At 38.2% G+C, this 24,159-nt stretch overlaps 1 protein-coding gene across 2 annotated transcripts in view; it reads right to left on the bottom strand.

The window, feature by feature from the left end:
* Nucleotides 1-4,187: 4,187 nt before the first annotated feature.
* SKP2 (S-phase kinase associated protein 2) overlaps nt 4,188-24,159 on the bottom strand; it is a 29,535-nt gene continuing 9,563 nt past the window's right edge. Inside the window, exons 3-10 of one of the 2 annotated variants that reach the window (XM_069492290.1) lie at nt 22,801-22,912; nt 19,918-20,061; nt 18,681-18,815; nt 16,460-16,558; nt 15,256-15,386; nt 10,824-10,875; nt 10,548-10,655; nt 4,188-4,726 (exon numbers count right to left, since the gene is read on the bottom strand). In XM_069492290.1, the coding sequence (XP_069348391.1) occupies nt 4,513-4,726; nt 10,548-10,655; nt 10,824-10,875; nt 15,256-15,386; nt 16,460-16,558; nt 18,681-18,815; nt 19,918-20,061; nt 22,801-22,912 (995 nt within the window). In that variant the 3' untranslated portion in view covers nt 4,188-4,512. The remainder of the gene's footprint in view (nt 4,727-10,547; nt 10,656-10,823; nt 10,876-15,255; nt 15,387-16,459; nt 16,559-18,680; nt 18,816-19,917; nt 20,062-22,800; nt 22,913-24,159) is intronic. The other variant, XM_069492292.1, reaches the window with a different exon arrangement.

The raw sequence follows: 24,159 nt of genomic DNA, 5'->3' as shown, positions 1-24,159 counted from the left end.
ATAAAATTAAACCATTGTTATGTCTTCTTTTTAACCTCATTTCTTAGTTCTGTAACTGTAATGGGGTAATTATTTGGAAACTCTGTTTTTCCCAACATGTTTCAAAAGTCTTTTCCCCACTGCTATGTGTTAATATTATTCTGTGTCCTGTTGACCACATTCACTTCTGACATTTGACACAGAATGATTTGTTATTTAATCAGAGGACAAAGTGCTTACCTGGTAAATGTAGACTCTTACAGATAATTTTGACTTAATATTTTTGATACTCTATATGTATTTATATTCATGGCCAGAGTACAGCAAATCATAATACATGTTTTACTAAATGTATAGCCTTAACATACAAAAATTTACATTGATTTTGCTTTTTAAATAAGCAGAAGAGCCAGTTAACACACGATTTTTATTGCAAAATATTCACTTGAGTTGAAAAACTTGTCAAATACAAGTTTAGGGATACATTATATATTGCTCAGATGTGAAAATAATGTAAATTTAGAATTTAAATCACTAAAAAATTCATCCCATTGTGCCAATATAAGTTATGCATCCTTATACTTAAGGATAACATCTACCAAGACAATTGTGCAAAAGATTCCAGGGATAATGTTACACCTAAATAGTATCATGAAATAAAGTGGTGGTGGGGGGATAAATGTACTGCTGAACTAAATAATAGTTCAATTTTATTTTTTCAACTGCAGTTTATTCTTAACTTTAACATTAAAAATACTCATGAGGGATTAAGGCATAAGTCAGTGAGAAGACTTAAGTTCTCTAAGGAAGGTAATGAGTTTTCAGTCTTTAAGACACATTTTAAAGAAAATCACTGCCTAAACAAGGAGGAGCTAAATAGATATTAATAGAAATAGGAGAGACTATTTTAAGTATTAATTTGAATACCTTAACTATAGTGATTTTAATGCTTAAAACTGCAATTTTGATATTTTGAGAAATACAAAAATACCAACATTTAATATTTAGCTTCACTAAAATGTAAAAATTATTAAGGCAAAACAAGTCCATAAAATAAGTTAAGTACAGGGTTTTAGGGCTTTGACCTATATCTTGAAGAGTTAGTCTGTTGGTGAAGAGACCTTTTGACTTCCTGGGATATTGGCTAGGTGGGAAAGAAGAGTGGTAAGGAAACAAGAGTTTGCCTTTTTGCTTGCTCCAGGGTTAGGGTACCCAGTGACAAGGGGTTCATTCTTTCCTTTGCCCAGCCCCTAGACTACTTGCCTTTCCTCATATGTTCTGCACCTTCTGTTGTGCTATTGCTCACCCATAGAATCCTCCACATTGTAGATGGTCAATAAATGCTGAATTGCAATTGCGTTCACCAGGATAGAAGGGACACAAGGACTTTATCCAGAATAAAGGTGTGCACTTGGCCAGTGTCCCTCATATTTGAGGGATGTGTGGATGTGTGGATAGGGTATAGGAGAATGAGGAATCAAGGGTCCAAGAGAGGGTAAAGTGATAAAAGTGAAAATGAAAATGGAGACAGATGCTAATATAAAAAGAAAGCCACATGGAACATCTCTTAATGGAAGAACATAACGCTACTGACTAAATATCTCCTTGCTAAAAAAACTTGATACAACCCTCTAGAGCAGGATTTCTCAATGCTGGCACTATTGACATTTTGGCCCAGAGAACTCTCTGTTGAGGGGGGCTTTCCTGTGTTTTAGGATGGTTAGCAGCACCGTAGTTTCTACTGGCTAGATGCCAGTAGCACCTGTCTTCTTGTGACAACCACAGATGTCTTCTGGGGGGCCAAAAATCACCCTCGATCTAGAGCTTTTTGGTGCTAGATGTAACTACCAGTTTATGGAAATATGGGACGAATTAACTTAAGTGTCGCTCTAGCAATGGTATCAGCAAAATCCAGGATATGGAAAAGTATGAATGACCCAGTTTCTTCAATAAATAAATTGCAAGGGAAAAAAGGGAAGGAATCCAAAGATTAAGATTTAGAGACTATCAATCAAATGCAATGTGTGGACCCTGTAAAAAAACCATTGGAGACAATTAAGGAATTTTCAACACCATCCTGATATTTAGTGCTTCAGAATTAATTTAGGAGAAGCCCTATGTTTCAGAGGTATGCACTGAAATTATTTGTGAAATTACACGTCTGGGTTTTGTTCCAAAATAATCTATGTGTGTGGGGAAGAGGGTAGTTGAGATCATGCATAAAGTAAGATTGGCCAGGAGTTAATGATTGTTGAAACTGGATAATGGGGTTCATCATATTCTCTACATTTTGACATTTTTCACCATTAAAAACAAAAAAAGGAGGCATGGTAGTGATAATGTAAAAGAAAAATCAACAAAACTGGGTGATAATTCAAGAATCACCATTCCCCCATTTGAATGGACGGGTTCAAAAGGAAGACCTGGGCACAAGATGAACTATTCAAATAGTTTCTGAATGACAAAATACACGGTATAAGCAGATCAAGGCTATATTTAAAAAGTGCTGCCAACTGGCTTTTATTCATAGTATTTGACTATCACATTAATCACTTGAATTCAAATGTTTTATAAATATGTTATTACTTTTGGAACTATGTTAAAGGTAATAAGCCTATATTTAGCACCTTTTCAAAAACCATCGTAAACTATCATCTTAATTTGGTAACAAGCATATGAAGTAGAGAGGTCAAAAAGGACCATTTTTAGAGCTCCCTTTTGATGGGTGTTACTTTAGAGGCCTCTAAGCTAAATGACACAGCACATTGAATGCTTTCTAATTTTAAACACAGTACTTAAGAAAAAGAAAAAAAGAATACAACTTAGCTGAAGTACTTATTTTTATAAAAATGTGTTTTATTTTAAAACCAGTCTATAAAAGTAGAAATCACATACAAAAATACAGATTACTCTGACATGTTGGCAAAATAGCTTATGGCTGGACTAGAGTTTGGAAGTACTGTATATTTGAGGGCATCTGGAAGTCAGAGTCCAAACCAGATCCTATCACCAGCCCTTGTCACTAATCTGTAAACAATAATTTCAAGTAGTATTTAGCACTTTGTAACTACTAAGAAATTGAAGCATAATCATTTCCTGTGTAACACAACTTTACAACTTCCTTAGGTCCGAGCAGATAAGGGCACTTCATACTACTATATCTAACATTTAAAAATTTCAATTTAAAAAAAAAAAACAGTTAATAGAAATGATGGGTTTTGGCTTTGTTGCCTTTTAAACATATGAGGAGGTCATCAATTTAAACTAGTTTTTTGTGATTTTTAAAAAGCAGAATTTACTCTTTTTGTTTCTATGTACCAGCTTTTTAAAAATAAATTCACTGATGCTATCAAAAGGTTCAACACCTGAACCTTAACTTTTATGTAGGTGCAAGTAGTGCTTACTGATCTGAAACTGCATGGAACATACCTGCTTCTAGTGTGTATTTCTGATTGAAGGGAACATGCAGTTCTTCTTAGGGAAATTTAGATTCCATACCTTATAAAATGGATAGTTTCACACAATTATTTTGAGACCATTAAAAAAAAAGACAATTTAAAATACTTGATTCCAGAGTAATATAAAAATAACCTCAAAAACCTCAAGCGCTAAAGGAAAACAGCAGGCAACTTCAGTTCAGAATTCTCCCATCCAACTTTTCAAGAAGAGAGACTGGATTAATACAACCTTTCTAAAACAAAGCAAGTCATTTTAAAAGCTAAAGAACCCATGTTAACATAATTTGATTATAAAGTTAGAAAACCACAATTATTTCTTCACCTAATTTAGAATTCTGGGAACACAGTACCTTAATGAACATTAAAGGACACTTCAGATTAACCTGTCATAGAAAATTGTCTCTGAGCCTTCAAATCCTATACCAATTCTATACGTCTGGCTGTTTGTTTGTTTGTTTTTTATTTAGGTTTTAAGGTGAATTACATGGGGCTATTTATTTCTATTAACCTAATTTAAAATCAAAAGGCAAAACTGAAATGTACCTTTTTTCCTATTCCCACAAGAAATTGCCTCAAATCCTATCCTATGATTCACTTTCTGTTTAGCTTACAATACAAATAGCTTATTGTTTTTCCAAGCTATGTCTTATAAAGCAATATTGAAAAATTAAATAGATAAAAGATATCACATAGGCTATGAAGATTATTTGCCAGTGGTAATTTTTAAGCTTGATTCTGAATAGACTTAAGAAGGGCACTTGGAAGAGGTGGCTCAAATTTTGTCCTTTAAAGTATCTTGAAATTATAGGCTCGCTCTCCTAAAATTTCATAAGGCCTAGAACTTTGGCTCTTAAGAACATAGCAGTGACAGAAGCTTTTATAGTCATTTCAAAAAAGCAACACTTCATAGTTTTCCCTCTCAAATGGTTCCCTAATATACTTGCAGAATGAAGACAAAGGGAAAACCAAGAATAAAACTAGCTGAGTGTTCCAGCAATTGGGCTTCCTGCTTATTTTTCCTATTCCAAAAAAAAAAAAAAAAAAAAAGAGGAGACACCATTCTGCAATAAATACTTCATAGACAATTGGGCTTTTGCAGTGTCAGTCGGCATTTGATGCCCCATATCTCCTGGTTCTTTTTGTTGCCAATAGTTGGCCTGGCAATGGTGGTGAAATGGGAGCAATTAATCTGTAGATGAGGAAGGGCTTCCTTTAACAGTTGAAGGGTACCATCTGGCACGATTCCAAAAACTTGTAGTGTTTTTAGTGTGGGAATTTCTCCAAGTTCACTGGAAAGGAAGAAAGAGACTTTCAGAATAGCAGTATCTATGGAAACTATTCAACTAGAGTTATATGACCCAATTTTTACACTTTGTATTATAAAATGCAATCTGTAAACATAATTTGCAATAAATGATTTGAGAATATAGCAAAAGTGTATCAAATTGGAAAGCACAGACCATACAGCTTGAGCAATATGGCCTTTCTAGGAAATACACTGGTGCATTGTGTTGAATGAAGCTCCTAACAACCTTAGAAACTCTGATGTTTATTTAAAATCCAACCATATTTGCTTCCTTTCTCCATTCTTGATTTATACAGTGAATACGAAAGGGGTTACTATGTTGTGAGAAGAAACTAGCAAGCAAGTGATAGTAAATGTTTCACCGTGGCATCAGTTGGAACCACCACAAGTTACATGCAATTTAAGGATACGGACTTGACCTTTATTTGAACTTTGCTCCATTTCTCAAAAGGAGATGTCAGCAGGGTTGATGAACTTAATAATGATTCAAAGTCAACAAGTTCATTATGTGTGATGAAACCTACCAGTGACTTCCCTGAGATATTTTAGATAGGGTTATGTAGTTGAGTACACATGGAGAAAATGGGTGACCAATCACAACCTTTCCAATAGCCATCATCACCACTCTACAGGTTACCATTTTTTTCTGTCACAGGTAAGCGCCACTTCCTAGGTATTTCACATTAGGTGAAATATAACTTTGTGAACAGTGAAATTCTGGTTCACAAAAAAGGGAGCCTGTTTCTTCAAAGTAAATACTATTTGGTTCTGGTAATGATTCTTTCTTGTTAACCTGGATCTATGTGCCTAAAAATTCATCTCTCTGATGTGTATTTGTTCCAGGTTGGGACATAGTACAAAGTCTCAGGAAAGGGAACATTTATTTTGGATTTTCAACAAAATTCCACTGCAGATCAATGAACACATCAATGACCTAGAGTTAGAAGCATCCTATTTATTTTCATATGGTCAATAATGACATGAAAAACCAAACTTTCTCCATAATAACTGGCCTCCTATCTTTCTTCCTTCCAGATTATTCTATATACCATGTTCAATGTGTCCTCCTAAAGCCTAGCTCAGATTGTGTCATTGATCTGCTCTAAAACCTTTGATGCCTGCCTCTTATTTACAGAACCCAGGCTGTTCAGGTGGCCCGGAAGATGTCCTCGCTTATCCTGTTCTTCCAGTTTTCCAGTCATCCCTCTAAACGTATGTGTTCTACATTCCACAAGGTTTCTTAAACACCGCAGGTGGTTAATATATGTTAGCTGAATACAAGATGAAGGATAATTTAGAAAATAAAAGCACTGTTCAAATAAAATAAATATACTTGTTCATAAAGGGACAATAAGATATGGAGATAAAACAGATCAAAAGAAAATCAGGAAGAATAAATTACGGTCATTTTTCAAGTAAACTGATTTCTGGAATGTAGAAACAGGAGTATAAAAGAAAAGTCACAATACACAGATGTTTATACTTATCATTTAAGATGACAGTAATCCCACTCCAACTTTGAATCCCTCTTTGGTGAAATTTGAGAAATGAGAGCTTTGTAGTAACTGTGCGAATTCTGGTTCTGGGATATGAAAACTAGCCAAATTGTGAGCCACTCTGCAGTGGATAACATTTAAAAGAAGAAACTGTCGGTGGGAGTAGGAAAAGAAGGTATGGCAGATGGCAGAGGAGGAAATGTTCTTGCAACAGCATTGGGAAAGAGATTTGGTGGGGAAAGAGATTTGGTGAGGAAAGAAATTAAGACCAGACTCTCGGAGCTCACTTAGGTGTTGTGTGAGAAGGGAGGTGTAAAAAGATGGGATGATGGATGAAGGACCAGTCCACAAGTCAAAAACCCAGAAAGTCTCTAAAATTTTAAGGAGAAGATGGGGGAAAAAAATTCTCTTGGTCTATGCACTACCTACAACACAGAACAAAAAATTTGTAAGCATCTTTTTAAAACTACAGTGAAAGAGACTGAAGAGCATTCCAAGGGATACAAACAGCAATGAATAGTTAAGAGCTATTATTTCTAATTTAAGAAGTGTAAAATGAAATCCATAATGTCTTAAGTTCCTTTGTTTAATTTTAGTAAATAAAAGATATTTATAAACTCTATCACAGGTTTACTCCTCGCCTCACCTACATAATTCTGTTTTCCATATAAAGCCTTAAATGCCTTAAGTGCAAATCTCTTATCATAGGAGACTTCAGTCTCCACTAACCTCAGATCAGTTTACTATCTCCAGCTTGGGTTTCTTGCTTGAACAAGACATAGGGAATAATAAGAAGAAACTTTAGATATAGGGAATAATTCCCCAATTAAGAAGGGAATAAACACAATGGGAATAGGTCCTGAGGAAGAAAAACCTACAATTTCCCAAGTATTTTAAACCATTACTACAGAAGAAAGACAAATTTTATCTTCTCACTTCCAAGATAAGAAATAAATAGCCTTAAATTCTTTAGTATACATGGCTCTCTAGAAATTGTTGAGGCACCCTGGAATGTTTATAATGAATCTCAAATTTATCAGCTGCCAGAATGACTGAAATGAGGGTCTTTCTAATTCTCATTTTATCTTGAGAGGCTTTTAAAAGGATAGGGTACCAATAAACTCATCTTAAAAGATTCACAACATAAATCAATGTATTAGGTTGGTGCAAAAGTAACTGCTCGCTGTTTTTGCATTGTTGAAATTTGCCATTTGGGATTGGAATACATTCTTAAATAAATGTGGTTATGTTATACATCATTTTGATGCGCACTTCTCACTTTATGTTCTTTTTGCTAATGACTTATTACTTGCTGTTTATTTTACATTTATTTTAGACTATGGAAACAATGTTAGACAAAAAGCAAATTCCAGTGATTTTCTTATTTGAGTTCAAAATTGGTCGTAAAGCAGCGGAGACAACTTGCAACATCAACAACGCATTTGGCCCATGAATTGCTAACGAACGTACAGTGCAATGGTGGTTCAAGAAGTTTTGCAAAGGAGATGAACCTTGAAGATGAGGAGCACAGTGGCCGGCCATCAGAAGTGGCCGGCCATCAAAGCTGATCCTCTTACAACTATATAAGAAGTTGCTGAAGAACTCAACGTGGACCATTCTACTGTTGTTCGGCATTTGAAGCCAATTGGAAAAGGAAAAAGCTTGATAAGTGGATGCCTTATGAGCTGACTGAAAATCAAAACATCATCATTTTGAAATGTCATCTTCTCTTCTTGTATGCAACAACAATGAACCATTTCTGGATCGGATTGTGATGTGCCAAGACAAGTGTATTTTATACAACAACCGGCGATGACCAGCTCAGTGGTTGGACCAAGAAGAAGCTCCAAAGCACTTAACAAAGCCAAACTCCCACCAAAAAAAGGTCATGGTCACTGTTTGGTGGCCTGCTGCCAGTCTGATCCACTGTAGCTTTCTGAATCCCAGCGAAACCATTACACCTGAGAAGTATATGCTCAGCAAATCGATGAGATGCACCGAAAAATGTGATGCTTGCAGCCAGCACTGGTCAACAGAAAGGGCCCAATTCTTCTCCACGACAACTGTACATCGCACAACCAACACTTCAAAAGTTGAACGAATTGGGCTACAAAGTTTTACCTCATCTGCCATGTTCACCTGACCTCTCGCCAACCGACTACCATTTCCTCAAGCATCTCAACAACTTTTTATGGGGGAAAATGCTTCCACAACCAACAGGATACAGAAAATGCTTTCCAAGAGTTCACTGAATCCCGAAGCACGGATTTTTATGCTACAGGAACAAACTTATTTCTCCTTGGAAAAAATGTGTTGATTGTAATGGTTCTGATTATGATTAATAAAGATGTGTTTGAGCCTAGTTATAATGATTTAAAATTCACTGGTCCAAAACTGCAATTACTTTTGCACAAACCTACTATTATTTACATAATGCCTAAAAAAAACCACACTCTTTTACCTTAACGTTAAAGGACACCACCTTGTTCTCACTCTATGCTGGTGGGCTGACTGGTAACTAAACTCCTGATGCCCCTGTTTCTATTATTTCATGATAAGATTTAGATAAGTAAAAAATAATAATGCAGTGAAGGTTCACATCTAGGTCTGTAACTTCAGGCCCATTTTTCTTAACATCAATTCACACTACCTACAGGTATTACTATGTGATTATTACGCAGGTACTGCTATTACCGTTATTAGTATTATCCCACTGGATAAAAATACTAAAATGTGAGGGCTCACAGCCTCTGATTGAAAAAAAGCATTTGGGTTATTACCTGCTTAGCTTCTTCCTTTCTGCAGAGAAGGAACAAAAGCAAGAAACATGGATATATTCTCTTGAGAAAAGCAACCAGAAAAGAATTATCACCACACTCCCCAGGGGGCTGCACAGGCAAAGAAGCAGGAGCCCAGATGGCAAGGACAGGAAAGAATGGATGACAGAGAAACCTTTTTGGGTAGACGCTAGAAGTTCCTAGGAGTTCTGGATGCTAGAAAATAGAGAAGGTGGGAATTTCAATGAGTTCCATGTATATGAATTCAAACCCCAACATCTGAGAGCCATCTAAGTAAATGATGGCATCCTTTTTAGGCGATGTTTTTCCAAATGATATACCAGCTCAGGCCCGAGCCCCAAGATTAATTAAAATACATAATTACCAGATTTCCTAATTCTACTAGTTAAGCCCGTACAGCTGAAGAATCTGATTATAATTCATCAATTTGAAACTAACTTAAAAAATCCAAACCATTATTTTAAAAACTGAATAAATTCTCACTCAAATTTACCACCCTTCTCAAGTAGGAACCTGCAGCTACATTACTTTCATTTAAATGAGTTCAGCAGCTGCATTCAGGGCCTGTTGGCTGTAATAAGAGAGAGCAACTGACCAAGGCCAAGATACTGACCTCTTGTGGTTTTTAATAAAATTGCTACACATTTACATTTGACATTATGAAGACTTTTCCAGGCCTTTGGGATGAAATAAAGGGAACCATTTTAAAAATAAAAAGATGATATTATTCCCAGGATGACTTGGGTATAGCACTTCCTAAAAGAAAGATGGATGGACTAGATTCCTTTTTTCTTTGCACTCCCTTGATTCTGTGGAGTTGCCGAGCAGGCAAAATTAATCCTCACATGAGCCACCAGATTAGATACAGACTATTTTGCGTCTCTTCAGGAGATACAGGATCTAGACCGAGCTCAGCCGGTAACTCGCCATCAGGTTTGGATAAGTCATTTCACTTTTTGTGGACCTTAATCTCCTCCCTGTTCACCACCTGCATGCTTTTACTCTTCCCATTCCTTGACCATCCAGGACATACATCACTAGAAGGTATTGAACTTTTCCTTTAAGCCCAGATGAAGGCTTTGAAAATCAACTGAGTTGACTTGGAAAATTTGAGCGGAGGTGGGGGGAGAGGGAAAGACACCAGAGACACCAACCCACAGACATTGGGGCTGCCTTCCCAATTATACTCTGAGTTCCAGAAGGTAAAGGTTATCTTCTGCATCTTTTCCAAGTCCCCCACAGATACTAATACAGTATGCTAGTAATTAAAACTGTTTACAGCTAAGTAATAAATGCTTAGTGAACGATCTCAGTCAACTCAACTTTATGAGACATTTTAAGCAAAACACTCAGCCCTGGTTTATTTTGCTGGTCTTTCCTGGACAGTTTGCGGTATACTAATATTAATGTTTCAGTTTCAAATGTCTGCTATGAATAATAACGGACTTTAACACCAGGCATCTCTGTTGGTCCCTGCCTTCTATTAGCATTAAAAACAAAACATACTTACAGTAAAGTTTCAGGTATTATATCATAGCATCGACTGAGTGATAGGTGTTGGAGGTAGTTGAGCTGGTAAAATTCCTGAAAGCAGTCATTCTTTAGCATGACACTATCACTGTAACAGAGCAGAAGAAAAGATATTCAAAACCACCCATAGATCGTAGATGGAGAAGATAAAAATAAGCTACTGCTTAGTTCCTTCAATGCAACATTAAGATCCTTTGCCCAGTCAATGAGAAATCAAGATTTTTCAACTTTTCATCTAAAATAAACAAACAAATACCTTAAGTCTAGGTGGACAAGATTGGGGCATCTTCTAACTAAAGTAGAGACATCTAGGAAAAACAAACAAACAAATATGATGGTCACTATTAAATGAGGAACAACACAAAGATATTTGCTATCACTACTATCATTTAACATTGTGCTAGAAGTGTGAACAATGCAATTAGAGTTGTACACTATTAGAAAGATTATATGATCATCTTGCCATATAAAATTTTCTACCCCCAAAACCCGAGAGAATCATGTGAAAAACTACTGGAAATGTATACTGACTGGTTAACAACAATCCTTAGCTTCTCTATGTATCAGCAATAACTGGCTGGAAAAATAATGGAGGAAAAGAATCCCATTCACAATAGCACAAAGCAAAACCAAACACTAGAATATATACACAACATATTATAAAGGTGGCACTTTAAATCAATGAGGGAAATCATGGACTATTAACATATTGCTACCACCACTGGAAAAAATTATTTCTCCAACTCAAATAATATATCCATAAATTTCACATAAGATCTAAATGCAAAAATACGGGCGATTACTTATTGAATCCTGGGATAGGTAAGGCATTTTTAAACATAGAAGAAAATATATAGGCAACACATATTTAAATTTAATACATAAGATTTTTAAAGCAAAGTAGTAACAGAAAACTGGGAATAAGTGTTTTCAACATTCATTAAACACAGAGTTAAGTCTTATCATATAAAGAAAAAAAAAGAGGTAAACAATAGAAAGTAAGCAAAGAATAGGTAACAGTGGGAGGGCGAGGGGGAAGGATTGCTGGAGCTTAGGAGTTCGAGACAAGCCTGAGTAAGAAGGAGACCCCATTTCTACTAAAAATAGAAAAATTAGCTGGGCGTGGTGGCGTGTGCCTGTAGTCACTACTACTGGGGACACTGAGGCAGGAGACTTGCTTGAGCTCAGGAATTTGAGGTTGCAGTGAGCTATGATGCCCCAGCCTGGGCAACAAGAATGAGACTCTGTCTTAAAAAAAAAAAAAAAAAGTAACAGATCTAATATGCAAAATACAGATAATGAAACTGGAACCAAAACTATGAAATAAAATTAGAAATAGTTTTTCAGCCATCAAATGAAAAGAAATTCTATCATAAAACAGCACCCACGCCCACACCAAGTGGATATTTAATTTTATGTAGATTTTCAGAAAGCTGAACTGCTTTTTTTTTTTTTTTAAAGAATTCAGAGCGTTACACATTTTGCCTTTTGGTCCAGTAATTCCACTTTTAGAAAAATACAGATGTGTATGAACATATTCAACGTAACAATAGTTACAACAGCCCCCTCCTCCGATTAGTTTAATATATTAACTTCATCCATTCCATGGCTATAGTGCTGATTGTTGTTCTTAAAAAGTTTTTGATAACATTTCATGACATGGAAAAATACGAGGAGATATTGTATAGTAAACATAACAAAATATTTACAGTGCATTATAGTCTTAATTTAGTCAAAGCACACACACAAACTCACATTTACACACAAATGTACACGTAGAAAGAAGGAGAGAAAGCTTATTCTGCTTTATTTTTCCTCTTTGCATTTTCACCTCTTTTCATAACATTTGTTCATTGTCTGGTTCTTCCACTAGAAAAGTAAGCTTCACAAGGGTGACTTGCCCTGTCTTATTCAAAGCTACATTTCTTGAGTCTGCAACAGAGCTTCATGCATTGCTCAGCAAACATTTGTTTAATGAATGACCAAAATATGAAGAAAGTGCATGGTAAAATTTTGATACCACTGCAGAAAGAACCAAACACTGGGGGATAAAATTGGTTAGTTTCCTTCTCTGGCCTTCATTTAAGCCCTGTCTTCCCTTGGTGGGAAGGGTTAGTCATCAGTAGTCAGTGCCTAGAGTCCCTCTTCACTGCTTCCTTCATTTCATCACAAACGGTAGATCCACTTGAGCTAGGAGGGATCTTAGAAACCATAAAATCCAACCCATCACTTCAGAGGAGAGGTGGTTGTAGCCATAGATGACAAGGTCAAATCCAAGACCAAAGCTAAGTCTTCCAGAGCCCTCTTCACTGCTTATCCATTGCCCCATGGAAAGGTAGTGACGGACGCGGGGGCAGTAATAACAGCCAACAGTGACTGAACTCGCACTGTGTGCCAGGAAGTGCTCCACATGTACAAATAATATCTCATCTGTTCTTTACTATAACTCTAAGAAGTGGGTTCTATTTATCTCCATTTTATTGATGAGGAAACTGAGGAAGAGATATGTTAAGCAACTCACTCAAGGCTACCCAGTAAATGGCAGAGTAAGTATTTGAATCCAGGCAGTCTGGCACCAGTCTATGAGTTAAACCAATGTCAGACTATCTTATTTCATTATATATAATGAAATAGTGTGCACTATTGTTAATGACATTAATTTTAAAATTTTTTTATTCCCATTGTATAATTTAAAAACCTAGCACTTCAACTGACACTGTCTCTTCGCCCTTGCCCTCAATGTGTCTAGCAAGCGGGATTTTATTACCTATTATTTCTGCCAAAACTCAGTAAACAGGTTTTCTTTCTCAAGGAATAAAGAGAAGAGTTTTAAGCCAAATGGCTTAATTAAAAGCAGTTTGCTTACAGCAGTTTCTCAACCTTGCACCCAGAGCCTCAGTTCATTTCAGAAAAACTTTTCAATAAAGTAGTGTGAGATCCAGATGTGGAAATGAAATGTAAACAGGACACTGCCCTCCCTTCCCTCGTGAATGAACACAGAAGAGCCAAGAGTGGTGGGATTTGACGTGAAGAGGATGCTCATAGGTGAGAGTTTAAACTCCTAGGAAGGTACTTTGGCAAGAACTATTCAAAGGTGGGAATGGTGGCTAATGGCTGACTCTACTTCTAAGCAATTTCACTTTTAAGAATCCATCCTTGTAAAATGCACCCAAAGATTTCTCTCTGTCCATCATAAAGTTGTTTATGTCTATTAGATCAGCTGTATGAATTATTGCCTTAATATAAATTATTCCATATCTATTTGATAGACTATCACATAGCCACTGAAAATGAAGTTATCTGAAAAAAAAAATAACATAACGTATTTCGCACACCATGTCTCACACACTTTTGTACAGGAAAAGACTGGCAAGATGTTGGATTATTGTGATTTGTTTCCCTTTGTGTTTTTCTGTATTTTACATATTTTGAGAATGACTGTATAATACTAGCATCAAATTTAACATAGTGTTTAAAGGGAAAAAGTATAGAACAGAAGTATTGGGTGGGAGGAGTGCTAAGAAATCAAGACATGTTTGCTGCTTTTATGGATCCCTAAAGAAAACGTTCCCCTTGTCTGAAAATGCAGTTGTTTGGAATGGCAGCAGTCCAAATCGGAGTCCTTGCACAGGCAAAGGACTCGAATTCCTGTCCACTCATGAGACTCTAGCTATTGTGTTCTACAGCCTGACATATCTTACTTACCAGAGGACACAGCATGTCCTGGAGAAGTAGTTTTCAAATACTACTTAAATTTTAGGATATATTCAGCAAATGTTTGATTAAAATCTTTTTAAGTATAATAAAAACTCTAACAAACAAAATACATATACTCAAATGAGCTAGTACCAATATCAAGACATCAAAATATGGTTGATGTGTGTTGGGAGTTCAAACAGGTTTTGTACAGCCCACAGACTGAATGTTAGCCTGAGTTGGCAAGGTGAAGCCATTAAAAAAAACTTGCCATTTGCAACCAGTTGTCTTTGCAAATTTCTCAGTATTATACAAACAAAACAAAGCATAACCAATGTTAAGGTTTATAAAGATGGTAACTGTTACCTACTTCTCCTGACTTCAAATGCCTGTGTTCATCTAAACCACCTCATTGTCCTCTTAGACTGAACTAAAAAGTAAAAGTCATAAATATGAATTTTCCAACCTGGCTCTACTGACATTTGGACCAGATTATTATGTGTGCTATTCTGCTATCCTACCCAGAGTTTAGCAGCATGTCTGGCTTCTACCCACTAGATGCCAGCAGTACCCCTACTGCTGTGACAATCAAAAATGTCTCCAGACATTGCCAAACGTCCCCTTGCGGGCAAAATTACCCCCAATTGATAACCACTACTTAATACTAATCAAATATTGCATTTACTTAATTTTATTTTGGGGTTTTATCTAATAATTTGTTGATTAAAAGAAGTTCTTCTGCTTAAAAATAATTGTTTCCAAGTATAAAGGTTTCTACTTCTAGATCCTGGGTTCAAATCTTGACTAGCTCACAAGCTGTTCACCTTTACCTGACCCTTCTGGTCAGCAGCTATCTTATCTGAAAAATGGGAATAACACATGTACTGGCTGAAATGAGACAACTTAGGTAGAAAAGCACTGAGGAAATACTCAAGGAATCCAATCTGTTATTGTCGGGAAGGCCCCGGTAGCCCAGGCCTGGAACCTCTAACCTGATTTCTGGAGATTCTTTCGGTAGCCACTAAGATTCAGCTGGGTGATGGTCTCTGATATGTGTGCGACAGCAACTTGCACGTGCTTTTCAGTGAAGTCATAACACCAGGAGAGGTTCAGCTCATCCAGTCTGCACAAAAGAGGAGTAATAGAAAAGTATGAAACCATCACACAGGAGTGCGTTTGCATTAAGCTGCCAGTAAAGAAACCACAAAGCCACTGTGCACGAACGCCTGCTTCTCTAGCAGCAGGTACCTATGCTCACCTGAGCCTGCTGGGTTTGCCCCTGAAAGTTGTCAGTGGATCAAAGCAAAGGCCTCAGTGAATGCTGCCCCCTTCTGGAAATGGAAGGGAGCACTTTCCTCTCCTGATGGCTCAAACTTCACTCCAGGACCGAAGGTAGAAATTCTAGCCTTTATGTTTTTTTCTCAAGCCACCACCAATCACACAGACTGAGCAATCTCCCGAGATGTTTAAAAAAATAAATAAATAAAAATTGATGTATTGCACTGGGGATTCCTAATAAAGATATGCTGACATTGCAAATAGCCACTTCATCTTATTGTGTCTCTGCTAACTGAGCAAATGAGGGTTTCAGAGAAAATGTCCAACCATTAAACGCCCCTCTTCACTTCCTGGCATTGATGACTAAATGTAGGACTCTACATTTTATCTCACTGATAAAATTCTTATCCAAAGGCAATCTATTTCAACAAATCATTAATAAGATACAGGTACAAATGCTGTACCACAGAGACCAAGAGATACTTAAAAAAACACACATACACATAGTACTGTGTATTTTATAAACCATGTATCTTACTAAGTAATATCTGTAACTCAATATCCTTTACATGCTGACATTATTATAAAAGATGTTATTAATAGAATTGCCCAAATTTATGATCTATATTTACAATGCATCAACTTGATCAAAAACTTTGTTAGGTCTACAGATACTGTTGGAAAGAAACCTGGCAGTACAGTTAAGTGTAAATAGATTTCTTTCAACCACAGGTTGATAAACACATTCCTGAGTTTAGAGAAAAGTTTGCAGGCCAAACTTTTGGATTTTATGTTATCCAAATCAAGAGCCTTGAGAATTAAGAATAGCTCAAAAGTTTATCCAATTCTATTCAGATGTGAGGGATGACTGTACATTTGATACAACAATTCTATAATCAAGTCTCAAATCTTTCCTACCTGGAACAGCAGCTTAGCAAAGTCTTCAGAGCAGATTCAGAGAACCCAGAACACCCAGAAAGGTTTAGTCGTGTTAAATTTGAGTTCTGCGCGAGATTACTGAAAAAAAGAATATTGCCAGAGGAATTAAGACCAGTAAGACACTCTTATTTGATCAATAAGCATTTGAATAAAAGCAGGCTAGTGTAGTTAAGTGCACAGGGCTTCTCGTAAAGTCAGTTTAAAATTCACATATCGGCCAGGCTCAGTGGCTCATGCCTGTAGTCGCAGCACTTTGAGAGGCTGAGGTGGGAGGATCGCTTAAGGGCAGGACTTCGAGACCAGCCCGGGTGACAAAGCAAGACCCAGTCTCCACGAAAAATAAAAAAATTAGCCAGGTGTGGCGGCATGCACCTGAAGTCCCAGCTACTTGGGAGGCTGAGGCAGGAGGATCGCTTGAGCCTACGAGTTCGAGGCTGTAATGAGCTATGAATCCTGCCACTGCACTCTAGCCTGGGCAGCAGGGCGAGACTCTGCCTCTAGAAAATAAATAAATAAATAAATAATTAAAATCCACATATCATTATCTCTGTGACATCAAGCAGGATGCTTTGCCACAGTTTATTCATCTGTGAAATGGCATTATCAGTACCTTCTTGGTAGAGTTATTAAGATTAAATGATATAATGTAATAAATGATTTAGCACAGAATAAATGTGTAAGAAACATCAATCAAGGTACTTTTTGAATTTAAAAAAAGGCAATTCACCCATAATTGGAATTAGCTTGTAGACAAACTTCTATTTGTAAAATCACCAGATTCTTTTGATTAAGTGTCTCTCAAATTTGCCCTCTCTTCTATAACATTCCCAAATGTCCTGTCTTAGTGAAACTTAGGGATTAACAGCAAGAATTCTGAATTTTTATATTGCCAGGTTCAAATTTTGGTTCGGCTGCCTCCTAACTGTATGGCTTTGGACAAGTTATCCAGTCTCTCTGTGTCTCATTTTCTACATCTATAAAAAGGAAACAATAAGAACATACTTCATTGGGTTGCGGTCAGAATGAAATGAGAATACATTTAAAGAACTTAGTATTTGGCACATACTAAATGCCCCAAACATGTTAGCTGCTATTATATTTTTCACATCAGTTTTCATCTTTTCTCAAACACTACAGTATCCAAAGTACCCTAGTTGCTTCTATGTCTGATGGAAAATAGATGGTACACAGCCAGTTAATTTTCTAAATTCCAACTCTGACATGTTCCTTCCATTCTCAGAACCACTCTCTCCACCATCCTTCCCTCTTTTTTTTTTTTTTTTTTTTTTTCTGAGACAGAGTCTCGCTTTGTTGCCCGGGCTAGAGTGAGTACCGTGGTGTCAGCCTAGCTCACAGCAACCTCAAACTCCTGGGCTCAAGCGATCCTCCTGCCTCAGCCTCCCGAGTAGCTGGGACTACAGTCATGCGCCACCATGCCCGGCTAACTTTTTCTATATATATTTTTATTTGGCTAGACAATTTCTATTTTTAGTAGAGACGGGGTCTCGCTCTTGCTCAGGCCAGTCTTGAACTCCTGACCTCAAGCGATCACCCGCCTTGGCCTCCCAGAGTGCTAGGATTACAGGTGTGAGCCACTGCGCCTGGCCCTTCCCTCTTTATAGCCTACCACAGAGTCCAGGCTTCTTACAATATGGCATAGACGCCCATTATAATCTGGTCTCCGACTCTGCTCACCTCCTGTCACTTCCCTCCCTGAATGCTATGCTCCAGCAACTTTCAACTACTTAAGAGTTTAGAACCACACAGGCACCTTCACCTAGGCTGCTTCCTTTGTCCTGTCACTCGGAGATCTCCTACCTGGATATCCTTAATACTCAGCTTAAGAGTCACTTCCTTTGCGAAGGCTGCCCTGCCTAAATTTAATTAGGTCTCCTGTGTATGTTGCCACATAATCACCAATGCATTTGATAAACACACTACATGGTAATTATCTGTCTCCCCCGTGAATGAGACAGGGACCATACATTGTTCACCCCTATATCTCTAGAACCTAGCATATAGTAGCATTCAAACTTCTGTTGTCTCCATGTGCCCTGAAAGTTCTGCAGAAGCTGAAGCACCGCACTAGATATTTTCTATGTCCTTCTATGGATAGAAGGGCATCCCAGTTATATGCAGGGAACAAAATTCATACACATCAAAACCACTGCCTTTGTGACATGCTCTGGCTGCCACTCACTTGACAATGGGATCCGAAAGCCGCAGGCCTTCCAGGCTTAGATTCTGCAACTTGGAGCACTGAGACAGAATGTCATGGAGGGTAGACACATCTATGACCGAGTTTGACAGGTCCATGTGCTGTACACGAAAAGGGCTGAATGCAGAAGAGAAAAAAGAGTCTCCATAAAGTGGCTTTCACAGGTATATCCAGATCAATCAGACCCCTTCTCCCCAAACAAGCAGCCAATGACAAAAAAGAACCTCAATACACATTTCAAGTATTGACTATAGTTTTGGTCATAAAACAAATTGCTAATAGCTTATTCCCAGCCTCACTTCTCAAGAGGATTTTTGTCAAGTGTAGATGTTGCTGCCAACACAGTCCCACTCAGAAAATTAGTCAGTGGGTGATGGAAATGAACTGGATGTGGGTGACAAGGAGGTTAAGCCGGTAATGACCCCTGTTTTGGGGCAGGGGTTAGTGGCAGTGGTATTTACTAAAACAGGGAAGACAGTAGAAGAGCATGTTTTAAAGGGAGGCCAAATTTAATTTTAGATATGCTAATATTAAAGTAGTTAGAAGAAAATCAGGTGCAGAAGTTTTTAGGTAATTTGAAATTTGGGAGTTTGAAAGAGAGGGCTGAGCTACACATGAGGAACTGAGTGTCCTGGGTATAAATGTGGGTGTTCAGGACACAGTTTGCCCAAGGACAGCAGGGCGATTAAGAAGAGAAGGGTGCCATAAACCTTCACATTGCAAAATTATCAGTAACAAAGAAATATTTTTTCAAAATATTCTACAAAACAAAAAGAGGGCACTCTTTTCAGATTGTACATTTTTCCACGATAGGATCTGAAACCCCAAGCGACTAATCTGAAGACTCCTCAGATTTTTATTGATCAGAAACAGGCAGTGGGGAAATAACTAGGCAGCCTTGCATCTGCAGGTGAGCGCTCTGCTTGGCTCCTGCTTAGGGGGACTCACAGTCCCATCTATTGAAAACCAGACCTGAGAAGCTAAATGTGCATCTTTAACCCTGGGAAGAGCTTAACAGCAATCCCGAGTTAAATGGGAATGGTGTCACTGACACCTGACACCTGTGCCATGTTTCAACACGAAAGCTGCATAGCAAAGCATGCAATTAACATCCCACACTGTCACAGGCTGTAAGGCTGGATAAAGAACAAAAGAAGTTTTGATTTGTTTGCACCTCAAGATTTAGAAACAGACTTTCCTGGGGATTTTTCTTTTTTACCTGAAATGTTCAACCAACGGTTGGTCCATAAATGATCGTGGGCAGCGGAAGGCAACCACCCCTCGAGACAGCAACCGACCAATCACGTCTGGGTGCAGATTTTTACCTGTAAGGTCTAAGGTCTGCCATAGAGACTCATCAAACCTAGAAAAGAGGAGGTGCAGTTGGTCAAACTGAATACTAGAGGCCCTCAACAACATTGCTAATGAGGACACAGCTGCTAAATCCTCTTAAAGCAAATTCTGAAGGAACCTTTGTTTTTAAGCTGACTATAGATTAATAATTAGCTGTGATATTTTTAAGGCACTATTGACTATTTCTTGGTCATATTAGAGAAAGCTTCCATCTTCCTCTTTCTATATATTTCCAATTTAGATGGTTCAATGCTAACATTAGCACTGCAATGATCTAGACCCAGAGAATAATATGCCAGCATTCAATTTGACAAATTTAAAAGTAATTGTTCAAATTACTTAACTGATTATTACTAAGTGAGTAGGTTCAAAACTTCTTAAAGGATACCACTTGCTGCTTTTGTTATGCACAGTTTACCATAATTACTTAACATGTAAATACTGCTTGAGGAAGGAAAGTTAGCACTATTTTACTATAAGACATGGCTGTCACAGATATCTCCTAGGAAAAAGTAGTCATATTTCAGCTGTGCTTTCTAATATCTTTTAAGTTAAAACTGAGAGCACTCGGTGTGTGTATATATGTATGTATGTGTGATTGTGTGTGTATGAACTAATATGAAAGGAAATGGTGAAAATTTATTAGATTATTGATGGCGTTTCTAAAGCAAAAGGGAGGATCTAAAAATGTGCTGAACAGCACAATAAGGTAGTTTTAATATCCATAGTTGAATTTATTTAAATAAAAGAAAATGTGGAGTACAAGCATATGAGGGAACAGTTTAAATGCTTAAGTGTACTAAAATCTTCTTTTTAAATAGTTCTTAAAATAAGTGGACCACTGGCCAGGGTTATAAGATAATTATGTCACAAAGAAATTGTCAGTATGTGATTTGACCCCTATTATTAAAAAAGTAGACTGTAGATAAGAGATTCTTAAGAGAGTCATGCTTTTATATCTTTCTCTTGCCAAGACTAAAATCCATTTTGGCCTCCAACGATTTGATACCAGGTCAGCATTGCTCTGGTTGTGTCAAATCTCATGCCAGATGTTTCCTCTTGCAGGGAGGTAAACTATAGCTTAACCAGCATTCAGTAACAACTGGGAAAGGTTTTAGAGTACTCACTTTCTTCCCAAATAACATAGATCTTTAGGAAGTTGAATGTATCACAGGAGGGTGGACTCAGGAGCTACCCGAATCCTAAACCAAATATAACTAGGTACAGCGCTACAGTTAAGCCTGTGGAGTTAGCCAGACCTTAGATTCCTGTTTGACTACTTATCTCTCAAACTACTGTTCCTGACCCTGTAGTCTCCTCATCTCTAAAACTGAGATGACACGAATATAGTCACTTAAGGTCATATAGAGGATTAAGCTGTAAACACTTTGCTGGCACATAGCAAGTGCTTGATAAACGTCATTTATTACCTTTATGACAACTAAGATGGCGATTAATGGACTCTGGGGGAGACAGATGTAGGACAAAGGATACAAAGCAGCAGATATGGAGGATGAACAAGTCTCAAGATTTAATGTACAACATGATGACAATAATACTGTACTGCATTCAGGATTTTTGCTAAAAGAGTAGATTTTAGGGGCTTTTGCCACACAAAAAAGTGGATACCTAAGTGAGATAATGGATATGTTAATTAGCTTGATTATAGAAACCATTCACTTATATATATCAAAACATCCTATTGTACACCTTAAACACATATAATAAAATTTAAAAAAAAGGCTGAATAGATTCTGCATGTAGAGGACTAATGCACAGTTGGTGGAAAGAGAAAATAAAAATGGGGTTCCTTGGGTAGGGGTGAGTGAAATGCATCAGCATCTCCAGGTGTGCAAATCTCTCTGTAGCTCTTCCAAGCAAACAGCCCACTCCTGTAAATGCCAGCCACCCTGGAAGGCAAGAGGCTCCTGCTGTCTCACAAAGAGAGTTCCAGATATGTGGAAGAAGCCAGATGGATGGCCTTTAAACACAACGCAAAGAATGACTGGGGGTAGGATGGGGATGAAGAGAGGGCAAGAGGGTAAAAAGTTCCAATTGAAATTACAGTCCTTTTCTCACTTCAGGCCCGTTACTGCCTTCCCAGCTCACCAAGACTTTCCATGTGCAGCTCACCTTCCACACCTGAAAAGTGCTGCCAAAAAACCAGCAAAAACATTGCCAAGGGCTGCCCTGTGCTGAACACATCTGTGAGTGAGGTACTGCACCAGCATCTTTACATTTCATCCTTGTAACTGCCCTGTACTGGAGGTACCAACATCCCTATTTTACATTTGGGGAGACTGAGGCTCAGAAGCATCAATTAACTTTCTCAGATCAGGCAGAGTGTACGTGGCAGAGGCTGGGTTTGCACTGGGGTCTAACGTGCCAGAGCCCTGTGTTCTCTCTCCCCACCCTGCCCCCCGCCCAGCCCACTGGTGAGAAGAACAGTCATCCTCATGTACCTCCATAACTCCGTCCTCTCTCAGCACACAGCCTGGCCTAGTCCCCATCCAAGAAACATGTGCTAATGCAGGGCCAAGAGGTTTTCAGAAATGGGTAAGTTCACACTCCTAGGAGGCTCCTCTCCCACTGTGAAATGAGGACACCAACTAGTAATAAAAGCAGGAAGATACCCAGCTTGCTTTGTGCTGCTCCTTTTTTCTTGGTTTTTACTATGACCAGAACAAAATGAATAATCTTCCTCTTTTCTTCCTCCCCTACGTATGCCAAAGGGGCGAAAAATACTTACGCTAGGCGATACCACCTCTTACAAACACTGGAGACCTTTAGCAGCTCAGGGAGGCACAGACAGGAAAAGATGCCCAAAAGCAGCTCGTCCGGAAGCGAGTCCCATGAAACACCTTTGGGGAGGAAAAACATGGTTGCCCATCACCATTCTCTTACTCTCTCCCATCCACTGAGGCTTTCCAAGCATGTAAAGCAGGAGTCCCCAACCTACGGTGAATTGTATAATTACCTCATTATATATTATGATATAATAGTAATAGAAATAAAGTGCATAATAAATGTAATGTGCTTCAATCATCCTGAAACCAGCACCCCTCAACTCCCCCTCCCTGGTCAGTGGAAAAATTGTCTTCCATGAAAACAGTCCCTGGTGCTGAAAAAGGCTGGGGACCACTGATATAAAGGATGCACAACATTTAGCTTGAAGGGGGAATTTAACACTAATTGAGTTACTCATCCTCTCAAGGATTTTTCTATTCAACCCACTGTCTATGTACCTGAAGTGAGCACCACACTTTCCCAGCAAATGAGAAAGGAGAAAACCAAGAATATTCTTCATATCCTTCTTCCCTTCAGCTCCAGCCAGCCAATCACAGGCAAGGATGACATCAGCAGCAACACAGAGCAAGTCCCCACCCCTCTCAAGGGTCCTACAGTGATGTCTAAGACACTGTGATGCTTCTGGTTGCTAAGAAAGGCTTCGTTTCTCTCTGATGTGGACTCCGTGCAAGCTTCCTCCCTCTTCTTTCGAATGAGCAGAAAGCACAATAAAGTCAATTTACCAGAAACAGCAATACCAGAAGGGTACTCTCATTTCTTAATTCAACAAATATTTACTGAGCTCCCACTATGGTGCCAGGTATCATGTTGAGCGTTGGGGAAAGAGCAGCAAACACTTTGCCTTTATGGAACTTATATTCTAGTGAGGGGGAAGAGACAATCATATATAAAACATTAAGTAAATTGTATGACATATTTAAAATTCATTAGCACTGTGCAGAAAAATTAAACAGGGCAGGGGAGAGAATAGAGAGTCCAGAGGGGAATGTTACAAATCTGAACACGGTGGTCAGGAAAGGCCTTACTGAGACGGCCATCACTGAGCAAAGGCTCAGACAAGGTGAGGGAGTGAGGCCTGAGTATGTGGGGTGGCCTAGGTGCCGGGAACAGCATGTCTGTTTTGAGGTATGGCAGGGAGGCCCGTGTAGAAAAACAGAGTGAGCAAGGGGGATGGTAGAAGATGACATCAGAGAGGCGAGAGCAGCTGGGTCACACGGGCGCCCTAAGTCATAAGGCCTTTGACTCTGAGTTTGATGAGGAGCCACTGGAGGGTTCTGAGTACAGAAATGACAGGCTTTCA

The sequence above is a fragment of the Eulemur rufifrons genome, chromosome 17 (genome assembly GCF_041146395.1).
Source record: "Eulemur rufifrons isolate Redbay chromosome 17, OSU_ERuf_1, whole genome shotgun sequence".
NCBI classification, from domain to species: domain Eukaryota; kingdom Metazoa; phylum Chordata; class Mammalia; order Primates; family Lemuridae; genus Eulemur; species Eulemur rufifrons.
Note: the sequence above shows the minus strand (reverse complement) of the source record. Positions and strands in the feature narration are given on the sequence as shown.